Source organism: Bufo gargarizans, chromosome 1, assembly GCF_014858855.1.
Source record: "Bufo gargarizans isolate SCDJY-AF-19 chromosome 1, ASM1485885v1, whole genome shotgun sequence".
Taxonomy (NCBI): domain Eukaryota; kingdom Metazoa; phylum Chordata; class Amphibia; order Anura; family Bufonidae; genus Bufo; species Bufo gargarizans.
In genome coordinates, this window is record NC_058080.1 from 342124727 (window position 1) to 342140475 (window position 15749).

General features: G+C 45.3%; 1 protein-coding gene across 1 annotated transcript in view; it reads left to right on the forward strand.

The window, feature by feature from the left end:
- The window catches only part of LOC122927160 (protein unc-13 homolog A-like), a 2447183-nt gene that overhangs the window by 721757 nt on the left and 1709677 nt on the right, over positions 1-15749 (forward strand). Inside the window, 6 exon segments of the mRNA XM_044278759.1 lie at positions 1816-1868; positions 9131-9209; positions 9325-9330; positions 9665-9736; positions 9822-10041; positions 11559-11786. Coding sequence (XP_044134694.1) covers positions 1816-1868; positions 9131-9209; positions 9325-9330; positions 9665-9736; positions 9822-10041; positions 11559-11786 — 658 coding nt within the window.

The window sequence follows — 15749 nt, forward strand, 5'->3', positions numbered from 1 at the left end:
AGGTGTGCTTTTGGTGGGTTTTAAACTAATTGTGGTCTGTGGATGGCGCATTGTTATGGGGGATCTGTGGGTGACGCACTGTTATGGGGGATCTGTGGGTGACGCACTGTTATGGGGGATCTGTGAGTGACACTTATGGGGATCTGTGGGTGACACTTATGGGGGATCTGTGGGTGACACTGTTATGGGGATCTCTGGATGGCTCTTATTGGGGTCTCTGGATGGCACTGTTATGGGGATCTGTGTATGACACTGTTATGGAGGGGATCTGTGGATGACACATATATAGCATCTTATGCTATGTGTCATCCACAGATCCCCTCCATAACAGTGTCCCTGTAGTGAATGACCCTCAATACAAGGGGTGGGGGTCGCATCTGCTTTTATAAGGACAGTGGGGCCCGTGCAGTGACTGTATTCTACTACACGGGCCCCGCTCACTGTATAATCATATCTGTATTCTGTAATAGTTAATTGTGTATATACCGGTAATCGCATAATCAGCGCTACTTACAACTAACTACAAGCGCTTGGTAGGTAGCAGAGAGGAGGGAGGAGGCAGGCCGGGAGGAGGGGCGGGCGGCGCGTCACTCACTACGTCACGCGCCTGCGCCGCCCACTTTATGAATGAAGCAGGCGGCGTGGGCGCATGAAGTAGTGACTCACGCTGCCAGCGCCCGTCCTCCCGGCCTGCCTCCTCGCTCCTCTCTGCTACCTACCGAGCACTTGTAGTTGTAAGTAGCGCTGATTATGCGTTTACCTGTATATACATAATTAACTATTACAGAATACAGATACGATTATACAGTGAGCGGGGCCCGTGTAGTAGAATACAGTCACTGCACGGGCCCCGCTGTCATTATAAAGCAGATGCCGGCCCCCTGCCCCTCCTCCCTCACAGCTGATACACCCGCCGCATCTGCATTTCAAGTCTCCTGGCCCCTCCTTGGCCTACCTAAAGTCAGTACGCATGTACAGTTATTTAAAGGGCATCTGGTAGCAGATTTGAAACAGGCTCACCTGTTACATGTGGTCTTGGCAGTTGAAGACATCTGTGTTGGTCCCATGTTCATATGTGCCTGCATTGCTGAGAAAAATTATGTTTTAATATATGCAAATCATCCTCTTGGAGCAACGTGGCCATTGCCGTTACACCTAGACTAGAGGCTAAGCTCTCTCTGCAGCTGCTGCACCCTCTGCACTTTAATTGACAGGGCCAGGCAGTGAAAAAATAATCACACCTTTCCTTGTCGATCAAAGTGGAGAGGGTGCAGCAGTTACAGAAAGGGCAGAGCCTCTAGGTGTAACAGCAACTCCCCTGTTGCTCCTAGAAGCTAATTTGCATATATTAAAACATTATTTTTCTTAGCAATGCAGGCACATATGAACATGGGACCAACACAGATGCCTTCAGCTGCCAAGTGCACATGCAACAGGTTAGCCAGTTTCATAGATACAAATCTGCTGACAGATACCCTTTAATACTTCAGGAAATGTAGCCAGGTATCACCATGTACCGCTAAACTACTACATTGCAGGGAATTAAAGTAACCAATAAATACCTTGCTATATACTAGGTGACATTGATGGCTTATTCTAGCAATATGTCATCAATGTCTGAGATGGGTATAACCCTTCATAAATAGATATATTATATTGTTAGCTCCATTGGATCAGGGACTGATGTGAGTAAATTCTATTTATGTACAGTACTGTGGAATATAGAACACTAAATATAAATACAGTGTGCCCTGGGCTCAAAACATGTATGAAATGGTCATGATTTTATTTATTCTGTATTATTTTTTTTTTCAGGCCAGAGGTGAAGGTAGTGGGGAAATGTCGAAGTCTCTGTGGTTTAAAGATGGGTATGTTGCATTCTTTGTTATCTCTCAAGTCTTGCTTGTAATTATAATGTTGTGAGGTATATTTGCTTTGTATTTAATTTAGTAAGTCTAAAGGCCAATCACCGAATGAACAAACAAATGCTTGTTCATTGGTAGAGTTGAGCGAACACTTGGATGTTCGGGGTCGAGAAGTTCGGCCGAACTTCCCGGAAATGTTCGGGTTCGGGATCCGAACCCGACCCAAACTTCGTCCCGGACCCCATTGAAGTCAATAGGGACCCGAACTTTTTGGCACTAAAAAGGCTGTAAAACAGCCCAGGAAAGGGCTAGAGGGCTGCAAAAGGCAGCAAAATGTAGTTAAATCCCCTGCAAACAAATGTGGATAGGGAAATTAATAAACATAAAATAAATACAAATTAACAAATATCAATTGGAGAGAGGTCCCATAGCAGAGAATAAGGCTTCGTGTCACCCACCACTGGAACAGGCCACTGTCAGATATTTAGACCCCGGCACCCAGACAGAGGAGAGAGGTCCCATTGCAGAGAATCAGGCTTCATGTTATAGCAGAGAATCAGGCTTCACGTCACCCACCACTGGAACAGGCCATTGTCAGATATTTTGGCCCTGGCACCCAGACAGAGAAAAGAGGTCCCATAGCAGAGAATCAGGCTTCATGTCATAGCAGAGAATCAGGCTTCACGTCACCCACCACAGGAACAGGCCATTGTCAGATATTTTGGCCCTGGCACCCAGACAGAGGAGAGAGGTCCCATTGCAGAGAATCAGGCTTCATGTCACGCAACACTGGAACAGGCCACTGTCAGATATTTTTAGGCCCCGACACCCAGACAGAGGAGAAAGGTCCCATAGCAGAGATTCAGGCTTCATGTCATAGCAGAGAATCAGGCTTCATATCATAGCAGAGAATCAGGCTTCATGTCATAGTAGAGAATCAGGCTTCACGTCACCCACCACTGGAACAGGCCATTGTCAGATATTTTGGCCCTGGCACCCAGATAGAGGAGAGAGGTCCCATTGCAGAGAATCAGGCTTCATGTCATAGCAGAGAATCAGGCTTCACGTCACCCACTACTGGAACAGGCCATTGTCAGATATTTTGGCCCTGGCACCCAGACAGAGGAGAGAGGTCCCATAGCAGAGAATCAGGCTTCATGTCATAGCAGAGAATCAGGCTTCATGTCATAGCAGAGAATCAGGCTTCATGTCACCCAACACTGGAACAGGCCACTGTCAGATATTTTTAGGCCCCAGCACCCAGACAGAAGAGAGAGGTCCCATAGCAGAGAATCAGGCTTCATGTCATAGCAGAGAATCATGCTTCATGTCACCCAACACTGGAACAGGCCACTGTCAGATATTTTTAGGCCCCGGTACCCAGACAGAGGAGAGAGGTCCCATAGCAGAGAATCAGGCTTCATGTCATAGCAGAGAATCAGGCTTCATGTCACCCAACACTGGAACAGGCCACTGTCAGATATTTTTAGGCCCCGGCACCCAGACAGAGGAGAGGTTCATTCAACTTTGGGTTGCCCCGCAATATAATGGTAAAATGAAAATAAAAAGAGGATTGAATGAGGAAGTGCCCTGGAGTACAATAATATATGGTTAAGGGGAGGTAGTTTTAAATGTCTTAAAGGTCCTGTGGGATCCATGCCTGGTTCATTTTTATGAACGTCAGCTTGTTCACATTGACTGTAGACAGGCGGCTGCGTTTGTCTGTAATGACGTCCCCTGCCGTGCTGAATACACGTTCAGACAAAACGCTGGCCGCCGGGCAGGCCAGCACCTCCAAGGCATAAAAGGCTAGCTCTGGCCACGTGGACAATTTGGAGACCCAGAAGTTGAATGGGGCCGAACCATCAGTCAGTACGTGGAGGGGTGTGCACACGTACTGTTCCACCATGTTAGTGAAATGTTGCCTCCTGCTAACACGTTCCTTATCAGGTGGTGGTGCAGTTAGCTGTGGCGTGTTGACAAAACTTTTCCACATCTCTGCCATGCTAACCCTGCCCTCAGAGGAGCTGGCCGTGAAACAGCTGCATTGGCGACCTATTGCTCCTCCTCTGCCTTCGCCTTGGGCTTCCACTTGTTCCCCTGTGACATTTGGGAATGCTCTCAGTAGCGCGTCTACCAATGTGCACTTGTACTTGCGCATCTTCCTATCACGCTCCAGTGCAGAAAGTAAGGTGGGCACATTGTCTTTGTACCGGGGATCCAGAAGGGTGGCAACCCAGTAGTCCGCACTCGTTATAATGTGGGCAACTCTGCTGTCGTTACGCAGGCACTGCAGCATGTAGTCGCTCAGGGTTTTTTTTTGTTTTTTTTTGCCTTCCTCTGGATCAACTTGCAGGATAACAGGCCGAACTGGATGGACAAATGTCTTTTTTCGGCCTTATGTACTATGTTACTATGTAACTATGTGTGCCAGTCTGCCCAGAGGTAAGGACAAGCTGTCCTCTGTGGGGGGCGTATCGTCATCGTCCTGCATTTCCCCCCAGCCACGCACCAGTGATGGGCCCGAGCTGCGCTGTGAACTTGCTTCATCCTCCTCCACCTCCCCCTCATCCTCGTCCTCCAGTAGTGGGCCCTCGCTGGCCACATTTGTACCTGGCCTCTGCTGTTGCAAAAAACCTCCCTCTGAGTCACTTCGAAGAGACTGTCCTGAAAGTGCTAAAAATGACCCCTCTTCCTCCTCCTCGGCCACCTTCTCTTCCATCATCCCCCTAAGTGTTTTCTCAAGGAGACATAGAAGTGGTATTGTAACGCTGATAATGGCGTCATCGCCACTGGCCATGTTGGTGGAGTACTCAAAACAGCGCAACAGGGCACACAGGTCTCGCATGGAGGCCCAGTCATTGGTGGTGAAGTGGTGCTGTTCCGCAGTGCGACTGACCCGTGCGTGCTGCAGCTGAAAATCCACTATGGCCTGCTGCTGCTCGCACAGTCTGTCCAGCATGTGCAAGGTGGAGTTCCACCTGGTGGGCATGTCGCATATGAGGCGGTGAGCACGAAGGCCGAAGTTACGCTGAAGCGCAGACAGGCGAGCAGCGGCAGGATGTGAACGCTGGAAGCGCAAACAGACGGCCCGCACTTTATGCAGCAGCTCTGACATGTCGGGGTAGTTGTGAATGAACTTCTGCACCACTAAATTCACCACATGCGCCAGGCAAGGGATGTGCGTCAAACCGGCTAGTCCCAGAGCTGCAACGAGATTTCGCCCATAATCGCACACCACCAGGCCGGGCTTGAGGCTCACCGGCAGCAACCACTCGTCGGTCTGTTGTTCTATACCCCGCCACAACTCCTGTGCAGTGTGGGGCCTGTCCCCCAAACATATGAGTTTCAGAATGGCCTGCTGACGTTTACCCCGGGCTGTGCTGAAGTTGGTGGTGAAGGTGTGTGGCTGACTGGATCAGCAGGTGGAAGAAGAGGAGGAGGAAGCCGAGTAGGAGGAGGAGGCAACAGGAGACAAAGAATGTTGCCCTGCGATCCTTGGCGGCGGAAGGACATGCGCCAAACAGCTCTACGCCTGGGGCCCAGCCGCCACTACATTTACCCAGTGTGCAGTTAGGAAGATATAGCGTCCCTGGCCGTGCTTACTGGTCTACGTATCTGTGGTTAGGTGGACCTTGCCACAGATGGTGTTGCACAGTGAAGTCTTGATTTTATCGGATACTTGGTTGTGCAGGGAAGGCACGGCTCTCTTGGAGAAGTAGTGGCGGCTGAGAACAACATACTGTGGGACAGCAAGCGACATGAGCTGTTTGAAGCTGTCTGTGTCCACCAGCCTGAATGACAGCATTTCATAGGCCAGTAGTTTAGAAATGCTGGCATTCAGGGCCAGGGATCGAGGGTGGCTAGGTGGGAATTTACGCTTTCTCTCAAATGTTTGTGAGATGGAGAGCTGAACGCTGCCGTGTGACATGGTTGAGATGCTTGGTGACGGAGGTGGTGGTGTTGGTGGTACCTCCTGTGGGGCAGGTGCCAACGTTCCTCCAGAGGCGGAGGAAAAGGCAGAGGCGGCAGCAGCAGAAGAGGTAGCAGGGGGAGCCTGAGTGAGTTCCTTGTTTTTAAGGTGTTTACTCCACTGCAGTTCATGCTTTGCATGCAGGTGCCTGGTCATGCAGGTTGTGCTAAGGTTCAGAACGTTAATGCCTCGCTTCAGGCTCTGATGGCACAGCGTGCAAACTACTCGGGTCTTGTCGTCAGCACATTGTTTGAAGAAGTGCCATGCCAGGGAACTCCTTGAAGCTGCCTTTGGGGTGCTCGGTCCCAGATGGCGGCGGTCAGTAGCAGGCGGAGTCTCTTGGCGGCGGGTGTTCTGCTTTTGCCCACTGCTCCCTCTTATTCTACGCTGTTGGCTCGGTCTCACCACTGCCTCTTCCTCCGAACTCTGAAAGTCAGTGGCACGACCTTCATGTCCTGTTCAGTCTGCACACTGCAGAAAGACGCAGCAGTTGGCACCTGTGTTTCGTCATCATCAGAGACGTGCTGAAGTGGTATTCCCATGTCCTCATCATCAGGAAACATAAGTGGTTGTGCGTCAGTGCATTCTATGTCTTCCAATACTGGGGAAGGGCTAGGTGGATGCCCTTGAGAAACCCTGCCAGCAGAGTTTTCAAAAAGCATAAGAGACTGCTGCATAACTTGAGGCTCAGACAGTTTCCCTGATATGCATGGGGGTGATGTGACAGACTGATGGGCTTGGTTTTCAGGCGCCATCTGTGCACTTTCTGCAGAAGACTGGGTGGGAGATAATGTGAACGTGCTGGATCCACTGTCGGCCACCCAATTGACTAATGCCTGTACCTGCTCAGGCCTTACCATCCTTAGAATAGCATTGGGCCCCACCAAATATCGCTGTAAATTCTGGCGGCTACTGGGACCTGAGGTAGTTGGTTCATTAGGACGTGTGGCTGTGGCAGAACGGCCACGTCCTCTCCCAGTCCACTAACACCACCACGGCCATGTCCGCGTCCCTTGCTAGATGTTTTCCTCATTGTTACCGTTCACCACAATAAGAAAAAAAATTATTTGGCCCAATGTATTGAATTCAAATTCAGGCCTTTTTTTTACAGACACCTAACACTATCTGGCTATCTATTTAGGTACAGTATTACACTAATACAGGCACAGCAGTAACGACAGATTTAGCTGAATATAAATTGTAGGCCTAGTATTTAGGCCCTGGATGACAGGTATACGTTTACGGACAGAATTAGACTTGGAAATGCACGGTAGCGTGTGAAGTTATTGAGGATGACCCTATCAGCACCTTCAATCTAATATACCCTTTTATGGATAGATTTAAAGTTGGCCTGATACAGCAGAAACCACTGATTTAGGGAATTGCTAAGTTGGGAATTGTATTTCAACCCAGAACAAAAACTGTGCTTTGGCGGACACTAAATGAATTTACCAGCCACAGCAGTAACAACAGATTTAGCTGAATATAAATTGTAGGCCTAGTATTTAGGCCCTGGATGACAGGTATACTTTTACGGACAGAATTAGACTTGGAAATGCACTGTAGCGTGTGAAGTTATTGAGGATGACCCTATCAGCACCTTCAATCTAATATACCCTTTTATGGATCGATTTAAACTTGGCCTGATACAGCAGAAACCACTGATTTAGGGAATTGCTAAGTTGGGAATTGTATTTCAACCCAGAACAAAAATATATCCTTTGCCAGACAGCAGACAGTATTACAATTGGCTAGCCACAGCTGAAACACCAGATTTAGGGTACTGCTATTTTGGCAATTGTATTTCACCCCTGAATAAAATAGCAAGCACAGCCAAGCCACTGATGTAGGATATAGCAACAAAAAATACAATATTGATGGTTAAATTGACTTGGTGGCAGCTTGTGCTGGTGCACCACAAGACACAAAATGGCCGCCGATCACCCCAGAAAAAAGTGACTAACAAACGCTCTGGGCAGCCTAAAAACAGTGAGCAATTGAATAGCAGAAGATAAATGATTCACAGCTGTAGATCGATCACTTCATTGAGTGTTTTTGCTGAGTAAATCCCTGTCTAGTGCCTAATCTCACCCTAACAGCAGCAGCTGCATTCTCTCCCTACACTGATCAGAGCAGAGTGACGTGCGGCGCTACGTGACTCCAGCTTAAATAGAGGCTGGGTCACATGCTGCACTGGCCAATCACAGCCTTGCCAATAGTAGGCATGGCTGTGATGGCCTCTTGGGGCAAGTAGTATGACGCTTGTTGATTGGCTGCTTTGCAGCCTTTCAAAAAGCGCCATGAAAGCGCCAAACACCGAACCCAAACCCGGACTTTTACGAAAATGTTTGGGTTCGGGTCTGTGTCACGGACACCCCAAAATTCGGTACGAACCCGAACTATACAGTTCGGGTTTGCTCATCCCTATTCATTGGGTGAAAAATAGTTGATGTGGCAACCAAAATAATTATTTCTGGGCAGCAGATCAGATCTGCTACACAGAAACAATGATTCTCTATGGGAAGAAGCATTTGCAGTAACCAAGACTAGAACCCAAATTAAATATTGAACAGAGACTAGACTCCAAATAAAAACCTTGAACCAGTTCTCCCCAAAAAATAAAACTCAGCAAATCCAGACATCACCAGAAAATAAATACATACCCCAGAATAAATATAGACCACCTAAACAAATGCAAATACAGACCACAGCCCAGACAGCAATTATAGAACGATCTGTTTACAGCACAACTCCCTGAGCTTAATGACCTAAATAGATATGGTAAAACTTTGTATTTATTATCCATGCCCTCATTTTTTTCATATGGTATTCTTTTTGTTTTAGGGCCCATTCACATGCAGCCGTAATTTTGGTGTGGACCCGGAACATGTCCCTTCTTGATGTAGTGTCCAGACCCACTTGAAACCTGGGCGGGTGTCTGCTCACAGTTTAGCACCATTCAATGGAGCTAAGTTTCAAGCAGGTCTGAGGCATTCAAAATGGACAAACATGGCAGAAATAGTATTGTACGCAGGTGATTTTGACAGCATCAAAGTCTGCTGTGTGACTATTATTAACCTTATCCAGGATCCTGATTAATTGAGTTTTTCTTCCAGTCTAGCAGGTGAACTGCTTTTCAGCATATTGTTTCTCAGGCAACATAGTGAACATCCCCACTTCTAAGTGAGCTCTTAGAAAATGGCAACTCATACTACATTGAAATTATTACAATTGACAAATCTTTTACAAGTAAAATCACTCCTATGTATCTCATATCATATATCTTTTTCAGACCTGCTGGTGGTCTCATTATTATTGACAGTATGCCAGACATTAGGAAAAGAAAGCCCATACCTCTAGTTAGTGACTTGGTGAGTTATCTCTATAACCATTCTTTTTAACCTTTTCCTTTTATAATCTTGCATTGCTCTCTAGTCTCTAAAACAATTTTTATTATTGTATTTTATGCATTCCTCCTCTGTAAAGGCAATGGTAAGTTTGGCTAAGTAAATATTGTTATACTACATGGGGGTATTACACATCAAATATACCACTTGCATACCAAGTTTTACTTTTTCCAGTGAAAAGTCAAAATATCATTAAACACCATATTCATTGGGACATGTTGGATTTTTCAGTGGCCACTCATTTTTTTCTTTAAATACAAATCTTTTCTCAGCTTTTTCTGTATGCCCCAATTTCACATGACTGGAGAGTGATGTTTCTTTTTTTTTCTAATTCAATTGAGAAATGTTTGTGGTTGACATTTGATCTTTTGAGCTAAGCAATTTTTATTCAAAGAAGCTTCTTATTTTTTTCCCCTCAGTCCCTAGTACAATCCCGCAAAGCAGGCATAACTTCCGCACTTGCAACAAGCACTTTAAACAATGAAGAACTAGTAAGTACTGCAATTGCGTATTCAGACAAATGTCAAAAGTTTATTTGATTTACACTCACTTCATTGTATTCTATAATATTTTCAGAAAAACCATGTTTACAAGAAGGCCCTTCAAGCTTTAATATACCCAATCTCCAGCACTACACCTCACAACTTTGAGGTGTGGACTGCCACAACACCCACCTACTGTTATGAGTGTGAAGGGCTCTTGTGGGGTATTGCCCGGCAGGGTATGCGGTGTACAGAATGTGGAGTCAAGTGCCATGAAAAATGTCAGGACCTACTGAATGCCGACTGTTTGCAAAGTAAGCATTCATTTGTATGTACACTGCACTCCCAAAGAACAATGATTTTATATGCTGTATAAATAATTGCATTAGGCTACTTTCACACTAGCGTTCTGCTGTCCGCTCGTGAGCTCCGTTTGAAGGGGCTCACGAGCGGAGCAGAACGCTTCCGTCCAGCCCTGATGCAGTCTGAATGGATGCGGATCCGCTCAGACTGCATCAGTCTGGCGGCATTCAGCCTCCGCTCGCCTCCACACGGCCGTGCGGAGGCGTGCGGATCCGTCCAGACTTACAATGTAAGTAAATGGGAACGGATCCGCTTGAAGATGACACCATATGGCTCAATCTTCAAGCGGATCCGTCCCCCATTGACTTTACATTGAAAGTCTGAACGGATCAGCTCAGGCTACTTTCGCACTTAGAAATTTTTCTAAGTTATTAATGCAGACGGATCCGTACTGAACGGAGCCTCCGTCTGCATTAATATGATCGGATCCGTTCAGAACGGATCCGATCAAACGCAAGTGTGAAAGTAGCCTCACCTGAAACACAAGACCAGTGGCACATTTGCACAGGCCAACTAAAGGAATGAGCCATTGCTCAAGCATTATTTCCCGATAATGGGTCTGATAATCTGACTGTGTAAATTGGTCCTAAGGCTTGAGCATACCAATATTTATAGCATATTTATATTGGGATTAATTGCTGTGAAAATCCAGTATCAATACTTGCCTGACAAGAATTAGCTTAAAGGGGTTGTCCAGGATCAGCTCTGAACCTGGACATACTGACGTTTTTTACCCAGGCATGCTCCGATGCTCTCCTTTGCCCTGTGCTGAATTGCTCAGGACAAAGGCATTTTTAGGAGATCCAGTGACGTACTGGGCTCTCCATAGGGATTGCTAGGCGGAGGCTTCAGCCCAGCAGTGAGCCCGGTGACATCACCGGGACTAATGAGCGGTCTTTAGCACTGCCCCAGCCTGTATCACGGTTAAGGCAGTGCTAAAGCCCATCCATCACAGCCAGTTACGTCACTGAATACACTGTTGGGTGGAAGCCTCCGCCTTGCAGTGTAAAAAACAAACAAAAAAGCCCTTGCCCGGCATGATTCAGCTCAGGGCAAAGGAGAGCATCGGAGCATAAAATGCTCCTATGCTCATATTAGGGGACGGCTCTTTCCTATACACTTGTATAGGAATGAGCCGTCCCATTGAAATGAATGGAAGGGCTTGGGTGTAATTACACCTGCTCACCGCTGCGGATGCGACGGCAAGCAGGTAAACAATGAAGAGGAGGCAGCGCTGGCACGGCGCACCTTCTCTTCAATCAGATGATTGGTGGGGGTGCTGGCTGTCGGACCCCTGCCGATCTGATATTGATGACCTATCCTAAGGATAACTCATCAATAAATTTAACTTGGACAACGCCATTAAAGCTGAACTGTGATTGGTTGCTGTGGGCAAAAAGACAAATGATTGTTTGTCTTTTAGACAGTTTCATAAATCTCCCCCATTGCTCTGTGTTTTTCCTACCAGGGGCAGCTGAAAAGAGCTCCAAGCATGGAGCTGAGGATCGTACTCTTAATATTATCATGGTTCTGAAAGATAGGATGAAAATCCGCGAAAGAAACAAACCAGAGATATTTGAGCTTATTCAAGAGGTTTTTGGAGTTGCTAAAGCCACACATGCACATCAGATCAAAGCTGTAAAGCAGAGTGTTCTGGATGGGACCTCAAAGTGGTCAGCAAAGATCAGCATCACCGGTAAATAGAGTTAGATATGCATGAAATGTAGATACCAAGTGAATAAACTGCAAAATACATGCATGTAGAGAAAACAATAAGGTGGTAATTTGCTAACCAGAAATGCGCGTATATTAGACGTATTTCTGGTGCAGATTGCGGCACAAATGTCCTTTGTGCCGCAATCTGCGACTTTTCTCTGCTCACACCAGGTCTAAAAAGTTGGCGTGGTGTGGGTGGAAAAGGTGAAGGTCAGCAGGCCCGTCTCATTCACCATTTTCTACACCTGGTTCAGGTGTAGCAAATGGTCTAAATGTAAGACAGTTAGGAAGCATTTAAAAGCGCCGGTGGATCCGTCTAAGTTGTAAAGAGGCTGGCGCCTCTAAACTCTGGCAGATCCACCGCCAGCTAAACGGCTTATTAATACTGGCGTCTAAAATGCTGGTCTTACTAAATGATTCCCTAAATATTTTTCTCGTTGCTGTAAGCAATGCACTGTAGTCATTGATATAATAAATATAATGAAATCAACCCTTCAGTTCATCATTAACCCCTTGCCGCATCCTCATGTACGTGAGCGAATGTGGCACCTTGCCGCATCCTTACGTGCATATACGTGATGGGATCGGGCCCGGCTGGGCCTTATCTCTAAAAACTCTTTTACCACAAAAACTGGACAAATTGGAGAACCCAAAAGCTGACTCAACCTAAAACTGACCCTTTCCTTAACTGATCAGTTTTAGACTTTCTAATAGACACGGTGACACAGTGAAGGGTATGGTCTGGGAAAACGGGTATTTTCCACCCAGCGTGTGCTGCTGGGCTGATTTGAATCCAAGTGCGTTCAAATACCAGACTGGATTTTAATTGCTGGTTTGGAGTTTGGAAACACCTATCTGCCTTTAAAAGACAGCTGGGTTTGAAAGAAGAAGGAATCTCTGTGTTGGAATCTGAGGCTTGTGTCGAGTTGGAGGGCTGAGACCCAGGTGTTGGCGAAAAGGCCTCCTAAAGCCTGTTTATGGACTTGAGGTGGCAGAACTACCAGCAGGGTGTGATGCAGGGTGAAATCTGAGATTTGTAAATTAACTGTTAAACAAACTCAGGCTGGAAATGTTGCAATGCCACTGCCACAGAGGCCCCCTAGAAATAGAAGATGGGTAACAGCAGGTTCTGATAGATTTAGAGTTGTTGATAGAAGACATGTCCCACAGTCTGTGGCTCTCCATAATTCATTTTCAGCACTTTCAGAGTGCAAGAGCAACATAGAGGATGGCTCAGGCACAGTGGGTGAGGAACAATCATCTCCTATGCCTAAAGTATGCAAGAATGCAGCCAAAGACATAAAAGATAAGTTGAGCAGCTGTTGGTGGGCGATTCTATCATAAGAGGCATGAAGTTTGAGGAAAATGGTTTTGTGAGATGTCTCCCTGATGCTACCGCTAGCAGGGACAGGACGACATATCCTTAATAATGTTAAGCAAGCAAAGCAGTAAATGGAGGTGGGTGTTATTGGCCATCTTGGGACAAATGATCTGGCTTGCAATGAGGCTTCGAAGGTGAAGGAAGCTTTTCACACACTTGGCAATTATATACGGGAAGTTGCATCAACTGTTTCATTCTCTGCAGTTTTGCCTGTGCATAACTTTCAGCATGACAGGCAGATGCGCATTAAGGAATTCAATGTATGGCTTGGTGAATGGTGTCTGAACGAAGGGTTTGGCTTTGTGTCTCATGTTAGCTCTTGTTGGAATGGAAAAGAACTGTACAAGAAAGATGGTTTGCATCTTTCTGTCAAGGGAATAAATGTCCTCAGTGAACAGTTCAAAGTATTTGCTAAGGAGCATTTAAACTAGGAAAGGGGGGCAAAAGAGTGATAATCCAGCAGTCCGACTGCCCGCGGAACAATGCCAGAAGATGCCAGTAGCACATAGGTTAACAAATGACAAGCTCCGAGTCTTGTCTACAAATGCTTGCAGTTTAGGGAATAAGATCAATGAACTTGAGTCTATAATGGCATCTGAGAATATAGATTTAGTGCCTGTTACTGAGACATGGTTCAATGAGAGTAATGACTAGGATATAACAATAACAGGAGTAGTAAGGGGGTATATGTTTCGTCAAACGCCCCCTTTTATACAAATACCCTGCCCCTTTTATATTGCTTGATATTAAATTTATATGGCTTGATATTAAATCTATATTGATTTAATATTAATTTAAAATAATGATAGCATTAAAAATCTAACAATGACAAATTTAATTTGTTTTAAAAAGCTTTATTAATTTTCCTTATTTACAACAGTCCCGTAGGGACAGACATGTTTGATTGTAATTACAGCATCGTATACATAATCGTTTCATGCGTTTTGTTACAAATGAACGCACAATACGGTCATTTTTTCTAAAATTGTTAGTGAACATTTTTAACACATTTTCAAAAGACATTCCTTTAGCGAGACATTGTAAGATAAAGATACAGTAATGGCCACAGACCGTACTAACGGTGTCTTGTATTTGTCTGTTTTGATACCATATAGTCTTAGAATTTTTATATAAAAACTTCATAAAGTCGCCAGGAAATATTCTCACAATCGTTTGCGGGTGATAAACCATAAAAAAAAATAGATACATCATTCGGGTATAATATAATTAAAATCCAATGCTTCCCCCGCTGATATGAATTAACCGTATTTACAATGTATGCTGCGGGCCTGTCAATGATTTTATCCCCTGGTAATAAATTGCACGGAAATACACCTTTAAATATGCGTCGGGCATTAATATTAGCTTTAATAACACAGGCAATTTCATAATTATTCATGTTTATTGAAAAGCATATAATACCTCCCGCCGATTACTTATTTCAATAATATTTTCATGAACTGAATATACAATCATGTTAATTGTGTTCGCAATCAGCTCGGCAAATCTAATTTCAGCTCTCAGATTGCCAGCTTTTACTAGAGAGAAATGACCGCCGGGCTCTTTATCCGCCGATAAATCAAAAGCGAACAAAGTGTAACCGTTCAAAAACTGATGCCGATCCACGGATAAAGAGTTGCCGGCCTTGTGTTTCCCCGAAATATGTACTAGGGCCATATATTCACGAACAGCTGATTCGTCTTGGAAGTTAGGTTGAAAAGGTTTTGCCGGGATCTGTTGACCATCCAGCTATAAGGATGCATAATTCACATTATAGTGGTTGAAGCACAAAGGATTTCTTTGGTAACTCCCGGAAAATGATTTGTTATCCACGAACTCTAGTATTACTGTTTTTCGTAGGTTTCCGAGAAAAAGATTCTCGTGGTTAGATATGCGAGTACCGACGGGTACGCTATACACTTTAATCGATGCACGATCGATCAAGTACTTGCGTTAGCTGTTAACGTAGCGCGACTGTGACCGATTCTTACAGTGGGCGATACTTGTACTATTTTGACAAACAGGGAAGCATGCTGTATTTGGACTTTAAAATGGGGCGCCTTGGCTGACATAAGGCAGAAAGTGTCTTTGTTTCTGGTCAATTTTATCTTTAGATTTAAACCGTTTAGTATTAACTTCGGTTGATTAAATATATCGGCGTAAATGGGTCCCATTAATTCCACACTTCTATAGCGTGCAGAATACTGTGCTCTCTTGCTGAAACCGACATTATGCTCGTCGAGAACCCGGTCATCATGATGTCCCGCTGTATCTTTATAGAATAAACCAGTAAATTGGGACGCTAAATTTTGGGAATTATAATTTATTAGGGCCTCTATATACGCTCTATACGTATAAAGGTTGTCGCTTCTTGAAATCAATGTGTCGCAGAGCGTTATATCCAGTTGATTAAAAAGACTCGCTATAGGGTAGTTAATAAGTGCAACGCGGGATCCTTCTAGTATGGGTGTGTTATCAGGACTAACGATTCTGCAAACGACGTGTAACAATGTGTTATTAAGGTCGTAATAATATTCACCGCTGCCCGTGATGTAGAATTCC